Source organism: Mesoplodon bidens (genome assembly GCF_964165515.1).
Source record: "Mesoplodon bidens genome assembly, chromosome: 13".
In the NCBI taxonomy this organism is placed as follows: Eukaryota; Metazoa; Chordata; class Mammalia; order Artiodactyla; family Ziphiidae; genus Mesoplodon; species Mesoplodon bidens.
Window position 1 is genome coordinate 47,282,267 of NC_138169.1, and position 20,038 is coordinate 47,302,304.

Below are 20,038 nucleotides of genomic sequence, written 5' to 3' on the forward strand. Positions count from 1 at the left end.
TTGCTTAGTACTTAGGCTATAGATATTCAATTGTATAGCATCTGTTTTAATAGTTGAAAAACTAAAATTGCCTTAAAGAGTCATTTTTGAAAATAGCTTCCTGAGTTTTTACAGATTATAGTGCCTCAACTATATTAACTGAAGGTTAACATACATGTAAAAGTCTCAATATAGCTAGTGAGGCACACTGTAAAGATTTCAATAAATATTATTATCGTCTAAATGAAAATAGAGAATCATGTCCCACTTCTAGCATTATTATTTCTTTCTTGGTAATTTTTTTCTCCATTTTCCTTCACCGTCCAGAAAATTTTGATTTTTTAATTTCCTGCTAGTCTAGCTGGATTCTGATCTACAGCAAGGACTGGCAAACTACAGCCCATGGGCCAAATTCAACCTGCTTCCTCTTTATGTAAAGAAAGTTTTATGGAAACAGAGCCACATCTACTTGTTTATACACTGGCTATGGTTGCTTTTGGACTCCTAACAACACAGATGAGTAATTCTGACAAAGACTGAGCCAGCGAAGTCTAAAATATTTACCATCTGGCTTTTCTCAGAAAAAGTTTGCTGACCCTTGATTTATACAGCTGCAAAAGCAAGAATTAAAACTGCTTTTGACTTATGAGTGAGAGAAAAGTGACTAGAGGTTTACTCTGGAGGAGGGAAGACTTGTGCCTGGAAGCGAGCAGGAGCAGAACTTCCGGGTGCGGGTCATGTTCTCTTTCTTGATCTGGGTCCTCCTTATATTGAAGTGTTCTTCAATTTGTGAAGAGTCAGTGACCTAGTCACTATTCTGCATTTACGTTACACTTTAATAAAAAGTTAAAAAAATGTACTATTGTTTATTATAATCTAATCATCTAAGAAAAACAAGCTGTTGAGACTTCTAAATTATATTAAATGAAATCTCTACATACCACTTACCAGGAGGAACACACATGAACAATGGCCAGAAAAGGATACCAAAAACCTGAAGCTAATTTACTGAGGGAATATTTAGAAGACCTTCTCTCTCTTCTAGCTTAAAAGCAACAAGTATTTTCGGAATGAGTGCTGGACAATTTGTACAGTAGTTCTTTAATAAGGGTTTGATTCAACCTGATAACAGACAGTCCCATCACAAGAGAGGCAAGGTATAAAGGTACTATTACCCCTGTTTTATATGTAAGCTAAAAGTTTATCAAGTTATGCGAGTAACTTGCACTAGGTCATCAATCTGAAAGTCTCTGGGCTCCAAATATATTATTCTTAGTATGATGAACATGCTGCATCTCCCAACTCAGTTAATCATATAAAGAGAATATAAAGTATTTCAAAGGTGAAATACAGAGGAAAAAAAGGATATGCCCTATACAGTATTTTAGTAAAATGGGACTATAATTTGAGTGAATTTTATAGAATTTGTTTCATTTTCTAAGTGAAAAATCTTGCCTTGTTTGAGATGTTCAAAATTATCAAAATATGACAATTTGCAATTAAAACTTGGGACTTTTTTAACTAATCAAATCAGTTTGAGAAAAACAATTTTCTTAAAATAAGAAACAGATTTGGGTTTAAATAGTTACACATACTATGAAAACTTTTGGTAAGATTAAACAGTATTTTAGGAAAAGTAAGAAAATAAACAGTATTACCAGCTTCTGCACAACTCCAGAGGCCATCCTTTACACTGTATGATAGGCCCCATAGAGTTCTGCAATGGTATGGGCCTGTTCAACAACAAACAAGATAATATAGAGAATATGGTTCCCTTCCTCTCAAGCTAACTGTGAGTTCTAGATTCAATAAAGAATATATCTTAGGAAACCCCAAGATCACAAATGCATCTCAATACTCTTATGAAGTGCTAGTGAATTTTAAAATCAATTTATGTTCATTTCTAATTTTAATCAGTTTTCTGCCACCAAGCCACAACTCAAATTCCAATACAAAAGCTTACACAAACCAGACACCTTCAAAAACACAAAAAACAACCAAACAAAAAACCCCACAAGTTCACAGGAAGGCCCCAAAGCAAACTCTGTCATTACCTGTTTCTGAGGATAAGAAAAAGCTTCTTTTCCTATAGTGCGAAGAACAACATGGTGCTGACCTTCCAAAATAAGCTGCTTACTGTCTTCCACTACGTATGCCTAAGAAGTACAAAGCACAAAAATGTTAGCCTGCTTGGCAGTAACCTCAAAAGTTACCAATGCAATATCTGATGGAAAGCAGAGGTATTATGGCTAATATCTAACAATTACCAACACTCATGACTGTGTCAGCATTTCTCCTTTTATTCATTCATTCAGTCAATTAAGTATCTGTCAAAATCTGCTCTGCCTCAATATAAAACAGTTGGCCTGGATACGTGAGAGGCACTTCTTGAAATCTTTTCCAATTTTCTCTAGAGCGCTTAAGAAACTAGTCCAAAAGAACAGTGCTATACCATAACACAAGTTTTTTTCTTTACTGGACTGCCAATATACAGGCAAAAGGCTTTTTCTTTTTTTTTTAAATTTATTTATTTATTTTTGGCTACGTTGGGTCTTCGTTGCTACGTGCAGGCTGTCTCTAGTTGTGGCGAGTGGGGTCTACTCTTCGTTGCGGTGCATGGGCTTCTCATCGCAGTGGCTTCTCTTGTTGCGGAGCACAGGCTCTAGGCGCGTGGGCTTTAGTAGTTGTGGCTCACAGGCTTCAGCAGTTGTGGCTCATGGGCTCTAGAGCGCAGGCTCAGTAGTTGTGGCGCACGGGCTTAGTTGCTCCATGGCATGTGGGATCTTCCTGGACCATGGCTCGAACCCATGTCCCCTACATTAGCAGGTGGATTCTCAACCACTGAGCCACCAGAGAAGTCCCAAGGCTTTTTCTTACAGTCTTGCTTCTGAAATGCACCAGGGTTTATCATATAGTGGAGCAAAATCAGTGAGTACAATCATAAATCCTAGAAGTGGAAATGCCATGTCCTTGGAGATCTTAAATTTAAGTATTGATACATATGCTTAAAAGAAAAAAAAAGGCTTTTTTTCTTCATATACAATGAACTGATCTCATCTAAATTAAGACACTTACTCCAGCACGTAACTTTTCTTCTTGAACTTCTTCTGTGTTGGAAAAAATAAAATCTGTAAATGTCTCTGATATACTGGTACTGTCACATTATGCAAATACAGATGCTTTTTTTTTTGATAAGCCTGATTTCTTTTAATATTAGATTCAACAGATTCAAAATTACTCAGTCAGAATGCTATAAACATTCCTAAATGTTTATTTTCAATTTCTATACTTATCATGAGTGACAATTTGCCATCCATGGGTCACACTTGGAGAACTGCTGCACTAAGGCAGAGGCAGGCCCAGGACCTGCTCAGCACCCATCCATGCACAACCCAGAAATGCAGGAGGAGTTAAATACTTGATGGGGTGACCTTTAATCAAGAGAGGATGACAACTGATAGATAACAATCTGAGACAGGTCACACATCTTTTCCAATGGTCTCAGGGACCAAACAAAAGTCACCCATAGCCATGCATAACCCTATAATGCATTCTCTTTCCGGCACAAAGTCTTAGTTTTTCAAAACAAACGTTTATTTTTGGTTAAGATTGGTTATAAGTTATACTATACCCCCTTACCAACTAATTTTTTTTACAAAAATGTTGTCCAAGGTCTTAGTTTTCTCCTGAATCGTATTTTTTTAGAGTACTATGTTCCCTATGCATCAACTCCACAACTTAAATGACTTGTCAAGTTTTCTTTCATTCAAGGGGGTCCTTTGTGCACTATCTAGAGTCTTCACTAAAGAAAATCTACTAGTCACTTCCTCAAACGAGTTGAATAATAAACTTATCATAGTAACTAGCCCCTACCAAACTTAATATCCCATCCTGTAATCTATTCAAACTTCCATTTTCTAACTAAGGAGTATTATAATCTTGGGCAGTTTTCTTCTTCTTCAATGAAGATCAGCAATACCAGAAACTGGTTTTTATTCAGGGTGATTTTTTGAAAGATAACCCCTGGCCGCCCTGCCCCCACCAAGGTTACTGTGGGCTCAACGATGAGTACAGAATACAGCACACATAACTCAAAATCTCGTCTCACGAATATTACAAATTGTTACATGGCAGGAATCTGTGGAGTGACAGCTACAAATGCTAAAGGTCTACTATACATTTAATGGATGGTTGGTTTACAGTAAGGGGCAATGTTACTGAGCCTGAAAACAGGATTCTTTTGATTCTAAGCTTCAAGAACACTTGATTTCAAACTAATAACGTGTAACTCATCTTTTTAACATTAAACACCTTCACCTTCTATAGTCAACAGAAGTTCAATTTGCTTAAGCAGTTTTATTGGAATTCATGTAAAGCCAGCTTGGTTTCAAGAAAGTTTACTTAAAAGTGTGCAGTTTAGTAAAAAGAACACTTTAGAACATCTGAATCAATTTAAAATAACATGTTCTAATCATCTACTATGAGCATGTCTCCATGTTAGGCCTTATATCAGACAATACAAAATCAAACCTCTTCACATAGTTCAGGTGAATATCCCTGGTCAAGATCCTAAATTTCACTGTAGAATCATTTCTACAGTGGAAAAAAAAGATACATACTTAAGATACAAAAGGGTGTACTGTAAAAATTAAACCTCTTCTGCATTATGGTTAACTTTAGGGAAGACCAATGCCTAAACAACCTCATTCTGGTCTGCCATGTGTATGTGCAAATCTTAGTTGAATCTGACTTTTTTTTAAATTAAAATATTTTCAAATAATCTGAAAAATTTCAACACAGACCAACAATTAGATAATTGTAAAGAATTACTGTTAATTTGGGTGAGATAGTAATATGGTGGGGTTATATTAAACGAGAAAGTCCTCATCTGCTAGAAGTACACATAAAAGCAGATGAAATATGTCATTAAAAAACATATACTACAGCTAAAAAATAAAGGAAGGTAAAAAGAAAAGAAAACAAAGTAAGGAATAGGTGAAAATGAACAGCAGCAAATTAGTGGCTGTTGGAGCCTAAGTAATGGGTACTTAGAGGCTCATAGTGCTATTTTTCCTTTATCAGAGTTTGAAAATGCTCACAATAAAGAGTTTAATAACAGCATTTTTGCTTTCATGGAGCTTATCATGTCTACAATATTCTCAGTACCCCTTACAAGTAATAAGTAACACAGAATAAAGTCATCTAATTTGAATGAATTCTTCCCTTCAGGCAAAAAAAAAAAAGTTATTTCGGAACTGTTGAAAAACTTATAAAACTACTTCAATATTCAAATTGGAAATTTTAAGCAGAGAAAATATAAAGAGCAGCTTACATTTACTCTTCACCTTAAGAATCAAGTATAAGTGAGGCTTGCTGAAATAATTTAACAACACATACCTTCCACAATACAACAATATTCAAATCCACCTCATTGCACTTCTGAATTAATCTCATAGTGTCCTCTATTGACTGTTTTTCTGTATGCAGAGAAGACTGGGCTTGTGGCTTCTTCAATTCAGAGGATAAACTTCGATAAAAGAAGTCTGCACATGGGCTTGCTGAACTTATTATCTGTTAAAAGAAAATCGTTTGTCTGTATGTGTTTTCAATTAGATATACCCTGCCAAAATTTATATTTCTACAACTTACATATACCCAAAAGGCTTATTCAGTAATTTCTTATCAATTTGGTTGAATACAAGGAGGCAACCCTAAGACTTGAATACCTAAAATATTTGGCACAAATTACCCTGAATCTTAAAGTTCGAAGCTCAAATTCATAAATCTACACTTCCATGACATTGGCTTTAACCTTCTAAGTATCCAGGGAGGGCAAATGGGTATCTCTAAGAAAATGAATAAAAAGTGAATTGTTGAGAATCTGGCAAACAACATATATATGTATAACTGAATCATTTTACTGTACACTTGAAACCAATACAACATCGTAAATAAACTATACTTCAATTTTTTTAAAAGTAAATTGTTAAAAGCAAATTATGATTTTTTTAACTATTAAAAATAACAAATATTTCCCATTCAAATACTTGGAAGACTAAGTGATATCCAATGAAACACAACGAATGAAGCCACTGGCATTAACCTGGCTTTTATACTTGAAGGGAGAGAACAAGAGAAAAGATTTTTAAACAGACTCAGAACTACAGAATTTCCCTTAATTAATGACTACTGTATTTCATAGTAAAATCTCTACATTTAACAATTTCCTGCATTATAAACTATATTATATAGCTGTTAAGCTTCAAGTTAATTATTAAATATTAATAAATACATATATTTTCCCCCTTAGACATGAACTCCTTCTGGTAAACCATTGTCCACATAGTTATCTCATCAACGTGTAGTGCCTAGTAAGTTCTATTTACTCAGATTCATCAAAAGGGAAAATGTCTTTGTTTATGCCATCCACAGTGCTCCTATACAAAATTATTAACAATAAATACAATAAAAATTACAACCTTAATATAATTTAAGGGTCCTGATGATGTTTCTAGGGAATGTTTTTAAAAAGACACGAACAAAACAAACAACTGAAGTCCTAAAAGCTAAAATTCAACCATTCAGGAAGCAAGGAAGGACAGTGTCCAAAAGTCATACTCATTCTGGAATTACTGGACTTTTGGTGCTCTGGGATATTTCTAAATAGCTGCTTCCTCAAATGGCCAAAAGATAGTACAAAGAGTGGGTCAGATGAAGGCAAATGATAAGCACAATACAAAAGTCTAAGTATGTTTGGAATTATCAAGGAGAAGAACACAAAGAAATACTACTAGTAACAGCACAAAACGACAGGGAATTTGGTCCGTATTTTTCAAAGCAGGTCCCCAAATCACCTCTTCAGAGTATCTGCAGAGCTGGATGAAAATGTGTATTCCCAAACTCTACCCAAAGTATGAGCCGGAGCTTTAGAGGTGGGACGGCAAAGCTTTCATTTTTATAAAAATTCTCTAGATAAAAAATAGAGTGTGCAGGGCTTCCCTGGTGGGTCAGTGGTTAAGAATCCGCCTGCCAATGTAGGGGATATGGGTTGGAGCCCTGGTCCAGGAAGATCCCACCTGCTGCGGAGCAACTAAGCCTACGCGCCACAACTACTGAGCCTGCGCTCTAGAGCCCACGCACATAGAGCCCATGCTCCGCAACAAGAGAAGCCACTGCAATGAGAAGCCCCACGCACCACAATGAAGAGTAGCCCCCACTCGCCGCAACTAGAGAAAGCCCATGCGCAGCAACGAAGACCCAACGCAGCCAAAAATAAGTTAATTAAAAAAAAACAGAGGGTGCAGACTGATAACCTCAAGATCACCTCAGAGCTTTAGCAATTCAGAACCCCAGGTCTCATCCAGTCCCACTGACTGAGAATCTGCATTTTAACAAGATCCCCAGGTGACTCACATGACATTATTTCAAAGTTTGAAAACCACTCTCAAGGTGGTTCTAACATATAATTATTGGGAGTATCAGTGCCCTAGTCAATAATACATTTAAAATTACAAAACAGCTTATTATTTGGGTAACAGAACCATATGATATTCCCAAATCCAGAGGGTTATCATCTGTATGTTCCACTGTGACCACGTTCCCAAATAAACAGGCTCCTTCATATAATCCTGTTTTTTTCTTTAATCCCAAGGACTAAACTTATTTCATGAGTATCTTACACTCTAAAAGAAAGTTAAATTTAAATAACTAATTAAAATGCTATATTCCATATAGCATTTTTGTTTGCTTTGGGGCATGAAGACAAGTTGCAAAACCCAACAAAGCTGACATGTTCAGCCACCAAAGAATTTGGGGATTACTAAAGCAATAGTTTTACCAAAACAGTCAAGATACTCCAGACTGCGAATTTTAATATCAAACGTTATTGTGCTTATTCGCATACCTGTTCATTTCCAAAGATGATATCTGCAAAGGTATATTTTTCTGAGGACTGTGTAGCAACTAAAAAACAGGAGAGAACAAACTAATCATATCATTGGCATGAAATATAAAATAACCATGTAAGAAAGTGTGACAGTAAAATGAATTTACCTTCTTCCTCCTTACATCGTATTGCCTTGAAGCAAAACTTTCCCTTCTCCCTATTTGCAAGTCTGGCATCTAGGAAGAGAAAAGAGAAAATTTCAAATATCTTTCTCAGTTTATAACATGGTAAAACCTAATTCATTACTCAGACTTCTTAAGTCAAACTGGAAAATATTTCATAATTATAAATGTGTTTAATGAAAAGCATCTTTGCTTTCCTCTCAATAAAGCAAATCTCATTCAGCTCTTTAAAAAGATAAGATTAAATTTTCTTGAAATGCATGTTCATATGCACATATATATTCAGATATGTGTGACATTATAGATAAACAGAAAATTTGAGAAATTAGAACTTGGGAGCCAGGGAGTCCACAATTCCACCGCTCTATCATTTCTGCATTTCCTATCAATATTTTTTTCATATGGATGATTTATACCAATATTACTATATGCACATACTTTGCTATGATGCATTTTCCCACTATTGTGACACATTTTAAAAGCTTATATATTTTAATGACCACAAAATAATCTGAGTTGTAGCTTAATTCACATTAAAGCTCCATTTGATTTTTCCCTATTAAACATAATCTTACAATAAACTGCTCTGAATATATGGATCTTCTTATATTTTGAATTAATTCCTCTGTATAAATTCCAAAAATAAGAATTACTATGAGGCTAGGTAAGGGTTTAAACATTTTTTTTAATCTTTTAAAATACACTGTACAATTCTTTCCAAAAACAGTAAATATTTTGCCAACTTCAATCTACTCCTACAAGCACTAAGCACTTTCAAACTAGCAGGATGATAAAATGATGGAAATATTTTGGAAAACAATTTGACAGTATATATCGCAGGTGTGCATATTCTTTTATTTAAAGTTATATGGGTACTCAAATACACAGAAAAGCCAGTCAACACACAAGTTTGGTTACACACAGAAAAACCAGTTTTCCAATAGTAAAGGAAACAAAGAGAAACTTTTAATTCTAGTCTGTATGTTTCTGTACTGTTTGAAATTTTGACAGTGACCATGTATTCAGGCACTGATTTTACAATTGAATTTTTTAAAAAAGAAAAAAATATACAAATAGAAAAGATGTGGAATAAAAAGATGGGAAAGAATCGATTAACACAGTAATTTCACTTACCGTCATGTAAAGTAGTGAAAGCACAATTTAATGCTTACAATAGTTAATTATAAGAAAGTCATCAACCACCTAAACGAGCTCCGAAGACGGGCGCAAGCCGTGGCTATCAGTGCAGACCCCTGAGAGGGGCATAAAATGCTAAGGCTGCTACTGCAGCCACCAAGAAGCCTGTGTGCAAGCACAGGTCACTATCCACACCACCCCTGCTAGAAGCCTGTGCAGCTCGCCACTGCCAGGGTCCCATGATCCAGGGACAACTTCCCTGGGAGAACACATGGTATGCCTCAGACTGTTGCACGTCATGCCATCCTCTGCCGCTGCAGGCTCGCCCCACATTCCATACCCTCTCTCCCCCCGGCCTGAGTGAGTCAGAGCCCCCTAATCAGCTGCTACTTTAACCCCATCCTGTCTGGCAAACAGACGCCCTCAGGCGACGTACACACACAGGTGGAGCCAAATCCAAAGCTGAACCCCAGGACATGTGCGAACAAAGAAAAGAAAGGGAAATCTCTCCCAGCAGCCTCAGGAGCAGAGGATTAAATCTCCACAATCAACTTGATGTACCCTGCATCTGTGGAATACCTGAATAGACAACGAATCATCCCAAAATTGTGGCGATGGACTTTGGGAGCAACTGTGTTTGCTTTCTGTGTCTAATTTGTTTCTGGTTTTATGTTTATCGTAGTTTATTTTTTAGAGCTTATTATCATTGGTAGATTTATTTATTGATTTGGTTGCTCTCTTCCTTTTTTTATTTTATATATATATATATATATATATATATATATATATATATATATATATGGGTTTTTTTTTCCTTTTTCTCTTTTTGTGTGTGTTATGTGTATGCTTCTTTGTGTGATTTTGTCTGTATAGCTTTGCTTTTGCCATTTGTCCCAGGGTTCTGATTGTCCTTTTTTTTGGGGGTATACTTTTTAGCACTTCTTATCAATGGGGGATTTGCTTTTTTGTTTGGGTGCTCTCTTCTTTCTTTCTCTATCTCTCTTTTTAATTACTTTCTCGCTTTTTATTTTTAATAATTTTTTTTCTATGTTAATAACTATTTTATTTATTCATTTTTTCTCTTTCTTTCTTTTCTTTCTCTCCCTTTTCTTCTGAGCCGTGTGGATGAAAGGCTCTTGGTGCTCCAGCCAGGCGTCAGGGCTGTGTCTCTGAGGTGGGAGAGCCAAGTTCAGGAAACTGGTCCACCAGAGACCTCCTGGCCCCACATAATATCAAACGGCGAAAGCTCTCGCGTAGGTCTCCATCTCAAAGCTAAGACCCAGCTCCACTCAACGACCAGCAAGCTACAGTGTTGGACACTGTATGCCAAACAACTAGCAAGACAGGAACACAAATCCACCCATCAGCAGAGAGGCTGCCTAAAATCATAATAAGTTCACCGACACCCCAAAACACACCACCAGACATGATCCTGCCCACCAGAAAGACAACATCCAGCCTCATCCACAAGAACACAGGTACCAGTCCCCTCTACCAGGAAGCCTACACAACCCACTGAACGAACCTTACCCACTGGGAGCAGACACCAAAAACAACGGGAACTACGAACCTGCAGCCTGCAAAACGTATACCCCAAACACAGTAAGTTAAGCAAAATGAGAAGACAGAGAAATACACAGAAGATGAAGAAGCAAGGTAACAACCCACAGACCAAACAAATGAAGAGGAAATAGGCAGTCTACCTGAAAAAGAATTCAGAGTAATCAAAGTAAAGATGATTCAAAATCTTGGAAATAGAATGGGGAAAATACAAGAAACGTTTAACAAGGACTTAGAAGAACTAAAGAGCAAACAAACAGTGATGAGCAATACAATACATGAAATAAAAAATTCTCTAGAAAGAATCAACAGCAGAATAACATAGGCAGAAGAACAGAGAAGTGACCTGGAAAATAAAATAGTGGAAATAACAACCGCAGACCAGAATACAGAAAAAAAGAATGAAAAGAATTAAGGACAATCTCAGAGACCTCTGGGACAACATTAAACGCACCAACATTCAAATTATAGGGGTCCCAGAAGAAGAGGAGAATAAAAAAGGGACTGAGAAAATATTTGATGAGATTACAGTTGAAAACTTCCCTAATATGGGGAAGAAAACAGTCAATCAAGTCCAGGAAACGCAGAGAGTCCCACACAGGATAAATCCAAGGAGAAACATGCCGAGACACATATTAATCAAACTCTCAAAAGTTAAATACAAAGAAAAAATATTCAAAGCAGCAAGGGAAAAGCAACAATTAACATACAAGGGAATCCCCATAAGGTTAACAGCTGATCTTCCAGCAGAAACTCTACAAGCCGGAAGGGAGTAGCAGGACATATTTAAAGTGATGAAAGGGAAAAACTTACAACAAAGATTACTCTACCCAGCAAGGATCTCATTCAGATTCGATGGAGAAATTAAAACCTTTACAGATAAGCAAAAGCTAAGAGAATTCAGCACCACCAAACCAGCTTTACAACAGATGCTAAAGGAACTTCTCTAGGCAGGAAACACAGAGAAGGAAAAGACAAACAAACGCAAAACACTTAAGAAAATGGTAAAAGGAACATACATATCGATAACTACCCTATATGTAGATGGATTAAATGCTCCAACCGAAAGACAAAGACTGGCTGAATGGATAAAAAACAAGACCCATACATATGGTGTCTACAAGAGACACACTACAGACCCAGGGACACATACAGACTGAAAGTGAGGGGATGGAAAAAGAAGTTCCATGTAAATGGAAATCAAAAGAAAGCTGGAGTAGCAATTCTCGTATGAGACAAAATAGACTTTAAAATAAAGACTATTACAAGAGACAAAGAAGGACACTACATAATGATCAAGGGATCAATCCAAGAAGAAGATATAACAATTGTAAATATTTATGCACCCAACATAGGAGCACCTCAATACATAAGGCAAATACTAACAGCCATAAAAGGGGAATTTCACAGTAAAACAATCATAGTAGGGGACTTTAAAACCCTTCTTTCACCAATGGACAGATCATCCAAAATGAAAATAAATAAGGAGGCAAAAGCTTTAAATGATACATTAACAAGATGGACTTAATTGACATTTATAGGACATTCCATCCAAAAACAGCAGATTACACATTCCTCTCAAGTGCTCATGGAATATTCTCCAGGATAGATCATACCTTGGGTCACAAATCAAGCCTTGGTAAATTTAAGAAAACTGAAATTGTATCCAGTATCTTTTCCAACCACAACACTATGAGACCAGATATCAATTACAGGAAAAAAAATCTGGAAAAAATACAAACACATAGAGGGTAAACAATATACTATTAAACAACCAAGGGAACACTGAAGAAATCAAAGAGGATATCAAAAAATACCTAGAAACAAATGACAATGAAAACATGATGACCCAAAACCTATGGGATGCAGCAAAAGCAGTTCTAAGAGGGAAGTTTATAGCAATACAATCCTACCTCCAGAAACACCTCAAATAAATAACTTAACCTTATACCTAAAGCAATTACAGAAAGAAGAACAAAAAAACCCCAAACTTAGCAGAAGGAAGGAAATCATTAAGCTCAGATCAGAAATAAATGAAAAAGAAATGAAGGAAACAATAGCAAAGATCAATAAAACTAAAAGCTGGTTCTTTGAGAAGATAAACAAAATTGATAAACCATTAGCCAGACTCATCAAGAAAAAAGAATTAGAAATAAAAAAGGAGAAGTAACAACTGACACTGCAGAAATACAAAGGATCATGAGAGATTACTACAAGCAACTCTATGCCAAAAATATGGACAACCTAGAAGAAATGGACAACTTCTTAGAAAAGCACAATCTTCCGAGACTGAACCAGGAAGAAATAAAAAATATAAACAGGCCAATCACAAGCACTGAAATTGAAACTGTGATTTAAAATCTTCCAACAAACAAAAGCCCAGGACCAGATGGCTTCACAGGTAAATTCTATCAAACATTTAGAGAAGAGCTAAAACCTATCCTTCTCAAACTCTTCCAAACTATAGCAGAGGGAGGAACACTCCCAAACTCATTCTACAAGTCCACCATCACTCTGATACCAAAACCAGACAAGGATGTCACAAAAAAAGAATACTAGAGGCCAATATCACAGATGAACATAGATGCAAAAATCCTCAACAAAATACTAGCAAACAGAATCCAACAGCACATTAAAAACATCATACACCATGATCAAGTGGGGTTTATCTCAGGAATGCAAGGATTCTTCAATATACACTAATCAATCAATGTGATAAACCATATTAACAGACTGAAGGAAGGAAAACATATGATCATTTCAACAGATGCAAAACAAGCTTCTGACAAAATTCAACATCCATTTATGATAAAAACCCTCCAGAAAGTAGGCGTAGAGGGAACTTACTTCAACATAATAAAGGCCATATATGACAAGCCCACAGCCAACATCGTTCTCAATGCTGAAAAAGTGAAACCATTTCCACTAAGATCAGGAACAAGACAAGGTTGCCCACTCTCACCACTATTATTCAACATAGTTTTGGAAGTTTTAGCCGTAGCAATCAGAGAAGAAAAAGAAATAAAAGGAATCCAAATTGGAAAAGAAGTAAAACTGTCACTATTTGCAGATGACACAATACTATACATACAGGATCCTAAAGATACTACCAGAAAACTACTAGAGCTAATCAATGAACTTGGTAAAGTAGCAGGATACAAAATTAATGCACAGAAATCTCTTGCATTCCTATACACTAATGATGAAAAATCTGAAAGAGAAATTAGGAAACACTCCCATTTACCATTGCAACAAAAAGAATAAAATACCTTGGAATAAATCTACCTAAGGAGACAAAAGACCTGTATGCAGAAAACTGTAAGACACTGATGAAAGAAATTAAAGATGATACAAACAGATGGAGAGATATACCATGTTCTTGGATTGGAAGAATCAACATTGTGAAAATGACTCTACTACCCAAAGCAATCTACAGATTCAATGCAATCCCTATCAAACTACCAATGGCATTTTTTACAGAACTAGAACAAAAAGTTTCACAATTTGTATGGAAACACAAAAGACCCCCAATAGTCAAAGCAATCTTGAGAAAGAAAAACGGAGCAGGAAGAATCAGGCTCCCGGACTTCAGACTATACTACAAAGCTACAGTAATCAAGACAGTATGGTACTGGCACAAAAACAGAAATATAGATCAACGGAACAGGATAGAAAGCCCAGAGATAAACCCACGCACATATGGTCACACTGTCTCTGATAAAGGAGGCAAGAATATACAATGGAGAAAAGACAGCCTCTTCAATAAATGGTGCTGGGAAAACTGGACAGCTACATGTAAAAGAATGAAATTAGAGCACTCCCCAACACCATACACAAAGATAAACTGAAAATAGATTAAAGACCTATATGTAAGGCCAGACACTATAAAAGTCTTAGAGGAAAACAAAGGCAGGACACTCCATGAGATAAATCACAGCAAGATCCTTTTTGACCCACCTCCTAGAGAAATGGAAATAAAAATAAAAATAAACAAATGGGACCTAATGAAACTTAAAAGCTTTTGCACAGCAAAGGAAACCATAAGCAAGATGAAAAGACAACCTTCAGAATGGGAGAAAATATTTGCAAACAAAGCCAACTGACAAAGGATTAGTCTCCAAAATATACATGCAGCTCATGTAGCTCAATATCAAAAAAAGAAACCACCCAATCCAAAAATGGCCAGAAGACCTAAATAGACATTTCTCCAAAGAAGATATACAGATAGCCAACAAACACATGAAAGGATGCTCAACATCACTAATCATTAGAGAAATGCAAATCAAAACTACAATGAGGTATCACCTCACACCAGTCAGCATGGCCATCATCAAAATATCTACAAACAATAAATGCTGGAGAGGGTGTGGAGAAAAGGGAACCCTCTTGCACTGTTGGTGGGAATGTAAATTGATACAGCCACTATGGAGAACAGTATGGAGCTTCCTTAAGAAACTAAAAATAGAACTACCATATGACCCAGCAATCCCACTACTGGGCATATACCCTGAGAAAACCACAATTCAAAAAGAGCCATGTACCACAATGTTCACTGCAGCTCTATTTACAACAGCCAGGACATGGAATCAACCTAAGTGTCCATTGACAGATGAATGGATAAGGAAGGTGTGGCAATATATACAATGGAATATTACTCAGCCATAAAGAGAAACGAAATTGAGTTATTTGTAGTGAGGTGGATTGACCTAGAGACTGTCATACAGAGCGAAGTAAATCAGAAAAAGAAAAACAAATATCATATGTTAATACATATATATGGAATCTAAAAAATAAAATAAAATAAATGGTTGTGAAGAACCTAGGGGCAGGACAGAATTAAAGATGCAGACATAGAGAATGGACTTGAGGACACGGGGATGGGGAAGGGTAAGCTGGGATGAAGTGAGAGAGTGGCATGGACATATATACACTACCAAATGTAAAACAGATAGCTAATGGGAAGCAGCTGCATAGCACAGGGAGATCAGCTCGGTGCTTTGTGACCACCTAGAGGGGTGGGATAAGGAGGTTGGCAGGGAGACGCAAGAGGGAGGCGATATGGTGATATATGTATATGTATAGCTGATTCACTTTGTTATACAGCAGAAACTAACACACCATTGTAAAGCAATTATACTCCAATAAAGATGTTAAAAAAGGACTTTGATATGATGTAATATATGATATAATTATAGCAAAGTATATACAGATATTTAAATGAGTAAAAAGAAAGGCACCAATAATCTTATGACATTCTGGTACTGTTCTGAAAAAAATAAAATCAACCAAGGAAGATAGCAGAATTTATTATGAAGAGGGAAAAAGGCACAAACCTTTGTTTTCAGAGAGATTTACAGATTTCTGTAATTTCCAGTGTTTGCTACTACTTGATACTTGTACTATATGGAATTCCTTAACACCTGCTTCACTCTAACAAAAAGAAATAAAAGAGTCATTCAGGATTTAGGAGCACTAACGTAGAATATTCTAATGAGAATGACACTGCTACCAAAGTCAGTATCAATTAACATAAGACGAAATTTTTATTTTGAAATAAATTAACAGTACATTTCAGAAATGTAAATTATTTAAATCCCTCTATAAACATTCTTAAAACACATAAGTCATCATCTTATTCACGAAATAGATTTAATTATAATATACTCCCAGTGGCAAATTTTTAAATACTGAAAGGCATTCAGTTATTAGAATCTATTATAATGAGTTATTTAATATATCAAAAATTATTTGCTGCCAATTTTTAATCAAAACCATAGCACATTTATTTCTTCTGATCTTTCTCTCACATTCCTGTTAAGGCCAGAAGCAACAAAGAACAGAATCCCAATATACAGTCAATGTACATAAAATTATTTAAATTGCATATATTTTTTATTCTCCTGAATAGGAGCTAATTTGAAATTATTCAAAGGTTCTTACTCTTACAAATATTGATTTTTGGGGAAGATCACCGAAGTATCAGCACATTGACCTTAAATGTCCTAAAATGAAGTGACCATACAAATTTATGAAGCTAAAAGAAAAAAGACATTACAGAAATAATAAGTAACATTTCAAACAGGTATCTAAACTGAATCAATATGAAGCTACGATTCTACTTTAATAAGATCACATTTCCTTCTTCAAGAATATTCATTTTGATATTTAGAGTACATAAACAGGAATGATAAAATGTTTGAAATGCTTTATATAAAGGAAATGGTACTGCTGGAAATGTATAAGTAAGGGGTTATCAAGTTAATACTGAATGTGAAATCCTAACAGAACTTTGTAAATTTAAGCACATCAAAACACACCCTCATCATTTTCCTACATTGGGCTGGTAGGCTTCTGTTATCATACAGGTGACTTCCCTTCATCCCATGTTTTTAATACTTCTACACCTGGAGATCTTCACCTTTCTCTAAGCTCTTCTACCTAGATTCTTAAGCCTGGACTTTTCCTACCATCTATCTAGCTCTTTGGTTTTCTCCCTCTCCTTCAATTCAACATGAGTGTGGACCCAGCTTGTCCCCAAAGCCTGCGTGGCCCCGAAGCATCCAATTCTAGGGAATCTTCACCAATGTCAGAGATTTATGGGCCTGAAGAAAATTATGTGTCCTTGCAAATGTCATCTGCTGAGACCCACGACATGGAGACTGTCTCTCCTCTTCCTTCCTTCTCCATGGATCTGCTTATTCAGGACAGTCCTGATTCTTCCACAAGCCCCAGAGTAAAACTACTGGCCACGGCTGCAGACAAGAGCACAGAGAAGAAGGAAGAGAAGGTCCTGGTCAAGAAGCAGAAGACCAGAACCGTGTTCTCTCAGACGCAGCTGTGTGTGCTCAATGACAAATTTCAGAGGCAGAAATACCTCAGCCTCCAGCAGATGCAAGGACTTCCCAACATCCTGAACCCTAGCTACAAACAGATTAAGACCTGGTTCCAGAACCAGAGAATGAAATGTAAGAGCTGGCAGAAAAACAACTGGCTGAGGAATAGCAACATTGTGACTCAGGGCCCAGCAACTACAGAATACCTGGGCTTCTATTCCTACCATCAAGGATGCCTGGTGAACTCTTCCGGAAACCTGCCCATGTGGGGTAACCAGACCTGGAATAACCCAATTTGGAGCAACCAGAGCTGGAACAGTCAGACCTGGTGCCCCCAAGTCTGGAATAACCAGACCTGGAACAATCAATTCAACAACTATGTTGAGGAATTCATATAGCCCCAGATCCAGTTCCAGCAAAACTCTCCTGTTAGTGATTTGGAGGCCACCTTGGGAACTGCCGGGGAAAGCTATAACATAATACAGCAAACTGCTAAGTATTTCAATTCCCAACAGCAAATCATGGATTTATCCCCAAATTACTCTCTGAACATACAGCCTGAAGATCTGTAACGATGGCTGTATTATTCAATCTCAATTTGAGCCATGACTGTATTACTTCCCTAGAATTTTTCTTTTACAATTACGTATCTCTCTGCCTTGATAAGCTGCTTTTCACTGTGCCTTTTGTGTCAATTTGGGGGTGTATGATTGGTGTCTAATCAAAGAGGTTTCAGAAGCATTGGCTTCTATGGACAACATGATAAAAGATGACTGGCGGCTATAGATAACTAGGTTATACTACTATTTTTTTGGGTATCTTTAGGATCTAGAACCTAACCTCAAGAATAGGGAGCAAAAGTACAAAGATGTGTAATGAAGGATTATTCACATTTTCTGGGATGGGGAGGCTTTACTTGTTAAGAACCTTAGTTGTTAAGGTGAAGGGTTAAGCTACAATGTGCTTCACTGATTTCCTCTACCCCTTTTTGCTATTTTACTACAACCCCTAATTTTTTCCACCAGTCTAGTATTTGTAGAAAGATGTTTTGATTTGTCCACATCATAATACTACCAGTTGGCTGGTTCGTTTGTAAGTACCAATAAATAAAAAAATTACCCATTAAAAAAAAAACAACAACACATCCTCAATGGTGAGACTAGAAAGCACTTTATGAGATCTTTTTTGGGTTGAATTACTGGTATATGGCCATATACCATATGATTATGTACCATATTAATACCACTAATACCACTAGATCCCCCCCGCCCTTTTTTTTTGCGTTATGCGGGCCTCTCACTGTTGTGGCCTCTCCCGTTGCGGAGGACAGGCTCTGGACACACAGGCTCAGCGGCCATGGCTCACGGGCCCAGCCGCACATGTGGGATCCTCCTGGACCGGGGCACAAACCCATTTCCCCTGCATCGGCAGGCGGACTCTCAACCACTGCGCCGCCAGGGAAGCCCAATACCACTAGATCCTTTTATTTGAAGTACTGAGGGATAAAATTACAAAGCAAGTTGAGAATTAACATGTTTTTACATTCTATTCTATATGAACATTCCTAAATTCCTAGCTTATGCTGTCTTGTGAAGGAAAAAAAAATCATTACGAAAAACAAAGGATACACTTAAAATATAATTAAAGACAAAATTTAGTTTTAAACCAGCTTACGGTATTGGTATTTTCCACATCCACAAAGACTAGCATACTGCCTCCTCTGCCCTCCTCATCTTCAAGAGAATTACTTCTGCAGACAGTGGCTCGCACATTCAAAGATCGACTGGTACAAATGACTGCCGTGTGTCTTAATATTCTGTGACTAAAGAAGTAAAAATTACAAATTTAATCTAAGACCCCCTCCCAGTGTTATGATTCTCTAATTCCAAATAAAGCTTTTTAAAACCTATTCACCCTCAGGACAATTTATACTCTAAAAAAACCAAGACAGATAATACAATAAGGTAAAATTATCTAGTTAGCCTAACATTAGTTCAATTCTTTACTCTCAGTTTGGAAGAAAACTGTTAGTCTCCCTTTTTCCCTGCTCATCAAACTCAGCTACAGTATAGTACATGAAAATAATCATCATATAGTCATGTCTTGATTATACCTCTTCTGATAGTAGTTCCAAAGTTAATGACTGAATGCCTACCAAGTAAATGCCGAACTTTCACCTGGCATTTAAGGTTCTCCACAATAGAGCTTTACAATTCAACCTTTATTCCCCCTTTATACATTTTATACTGTAGCCAAACTAACTATATGCAGTTCATATTTCCCAACTTGGAAATTTTCATTCATATATACAGTTACTTCCTGGAATACCGACTACTCTCTTGCCTATCCCCTTTGATCCAAATTCTGAAATCTTTACTTTCTTTGGAAGCTCATTTTACCACTACTACATTCTACAAAGTCTTAATGGATTGCTTTGGCCAGAGAACTCTCTATCATCTTCT

General features: G+C 36.6%; 2 protein-coding genes across 4 annotated transcripts in view; one reads left to right on the forward strand and one right to left on the reverse strand.

Moving 5' to 3' along the window:
- The window catches only part of TRAPPC8 (trafficking protein particle complex subunit 8), a 92,874-nt gene that overhangs the window by 8,844 nt on the left and 63,992 nt on the right, over window positions 1-20,038 (reverse strand). For 2 of the 3 annotated variants that reach the window (XM_081252084.1, XM_081252083.1), the window contains exons 21-26: window positions 19,251-19,398; window positions 16,077-16,173; window positions 8,032-8,100; window positions 7,883-7,941; window positions 5,377-5,550; window positions 2,034-2,135 (exon numbers count right to left, since the gene is read on the reverse strand). In XM_081252084.1, the coding sequence (XP_081108210.1) occupies window positions 2,034-2,135; window positions 5,377-5,550; window positions 7,883-7,941; window positions 8,032-8,100; window positions 16,077-16,173; window positions 19,251-19,398 (649 nt within the window). The remainder of the gene's footprint in view (window positions 1-2,033; window positions 2,136-5,376; window positions 5,551-7,882; window positions 7,942-8,031; window positions 8,101-16,076; window positions 16,174-19,250; window positions 19,399-20,038) is intronic. The other variant, XM_081252085.1, reaches the window with a different exon arrangement.
- LOC308626696 (homeobox protein NANOG-like) lies at window positions 16,196-19,243 on the forward strand. The gene has a single exon (XM_081252086.1). It carries the CDS (start codon window positions 17,255-17,257, stop codon window positions 17,972-17,974), a length of 720 nt encoding a protein of 239 aa, XP_081108212.1. The 5' UTR covers window positions 16,196-17,254; the 3' UTR covers window positions 17,975-19,243.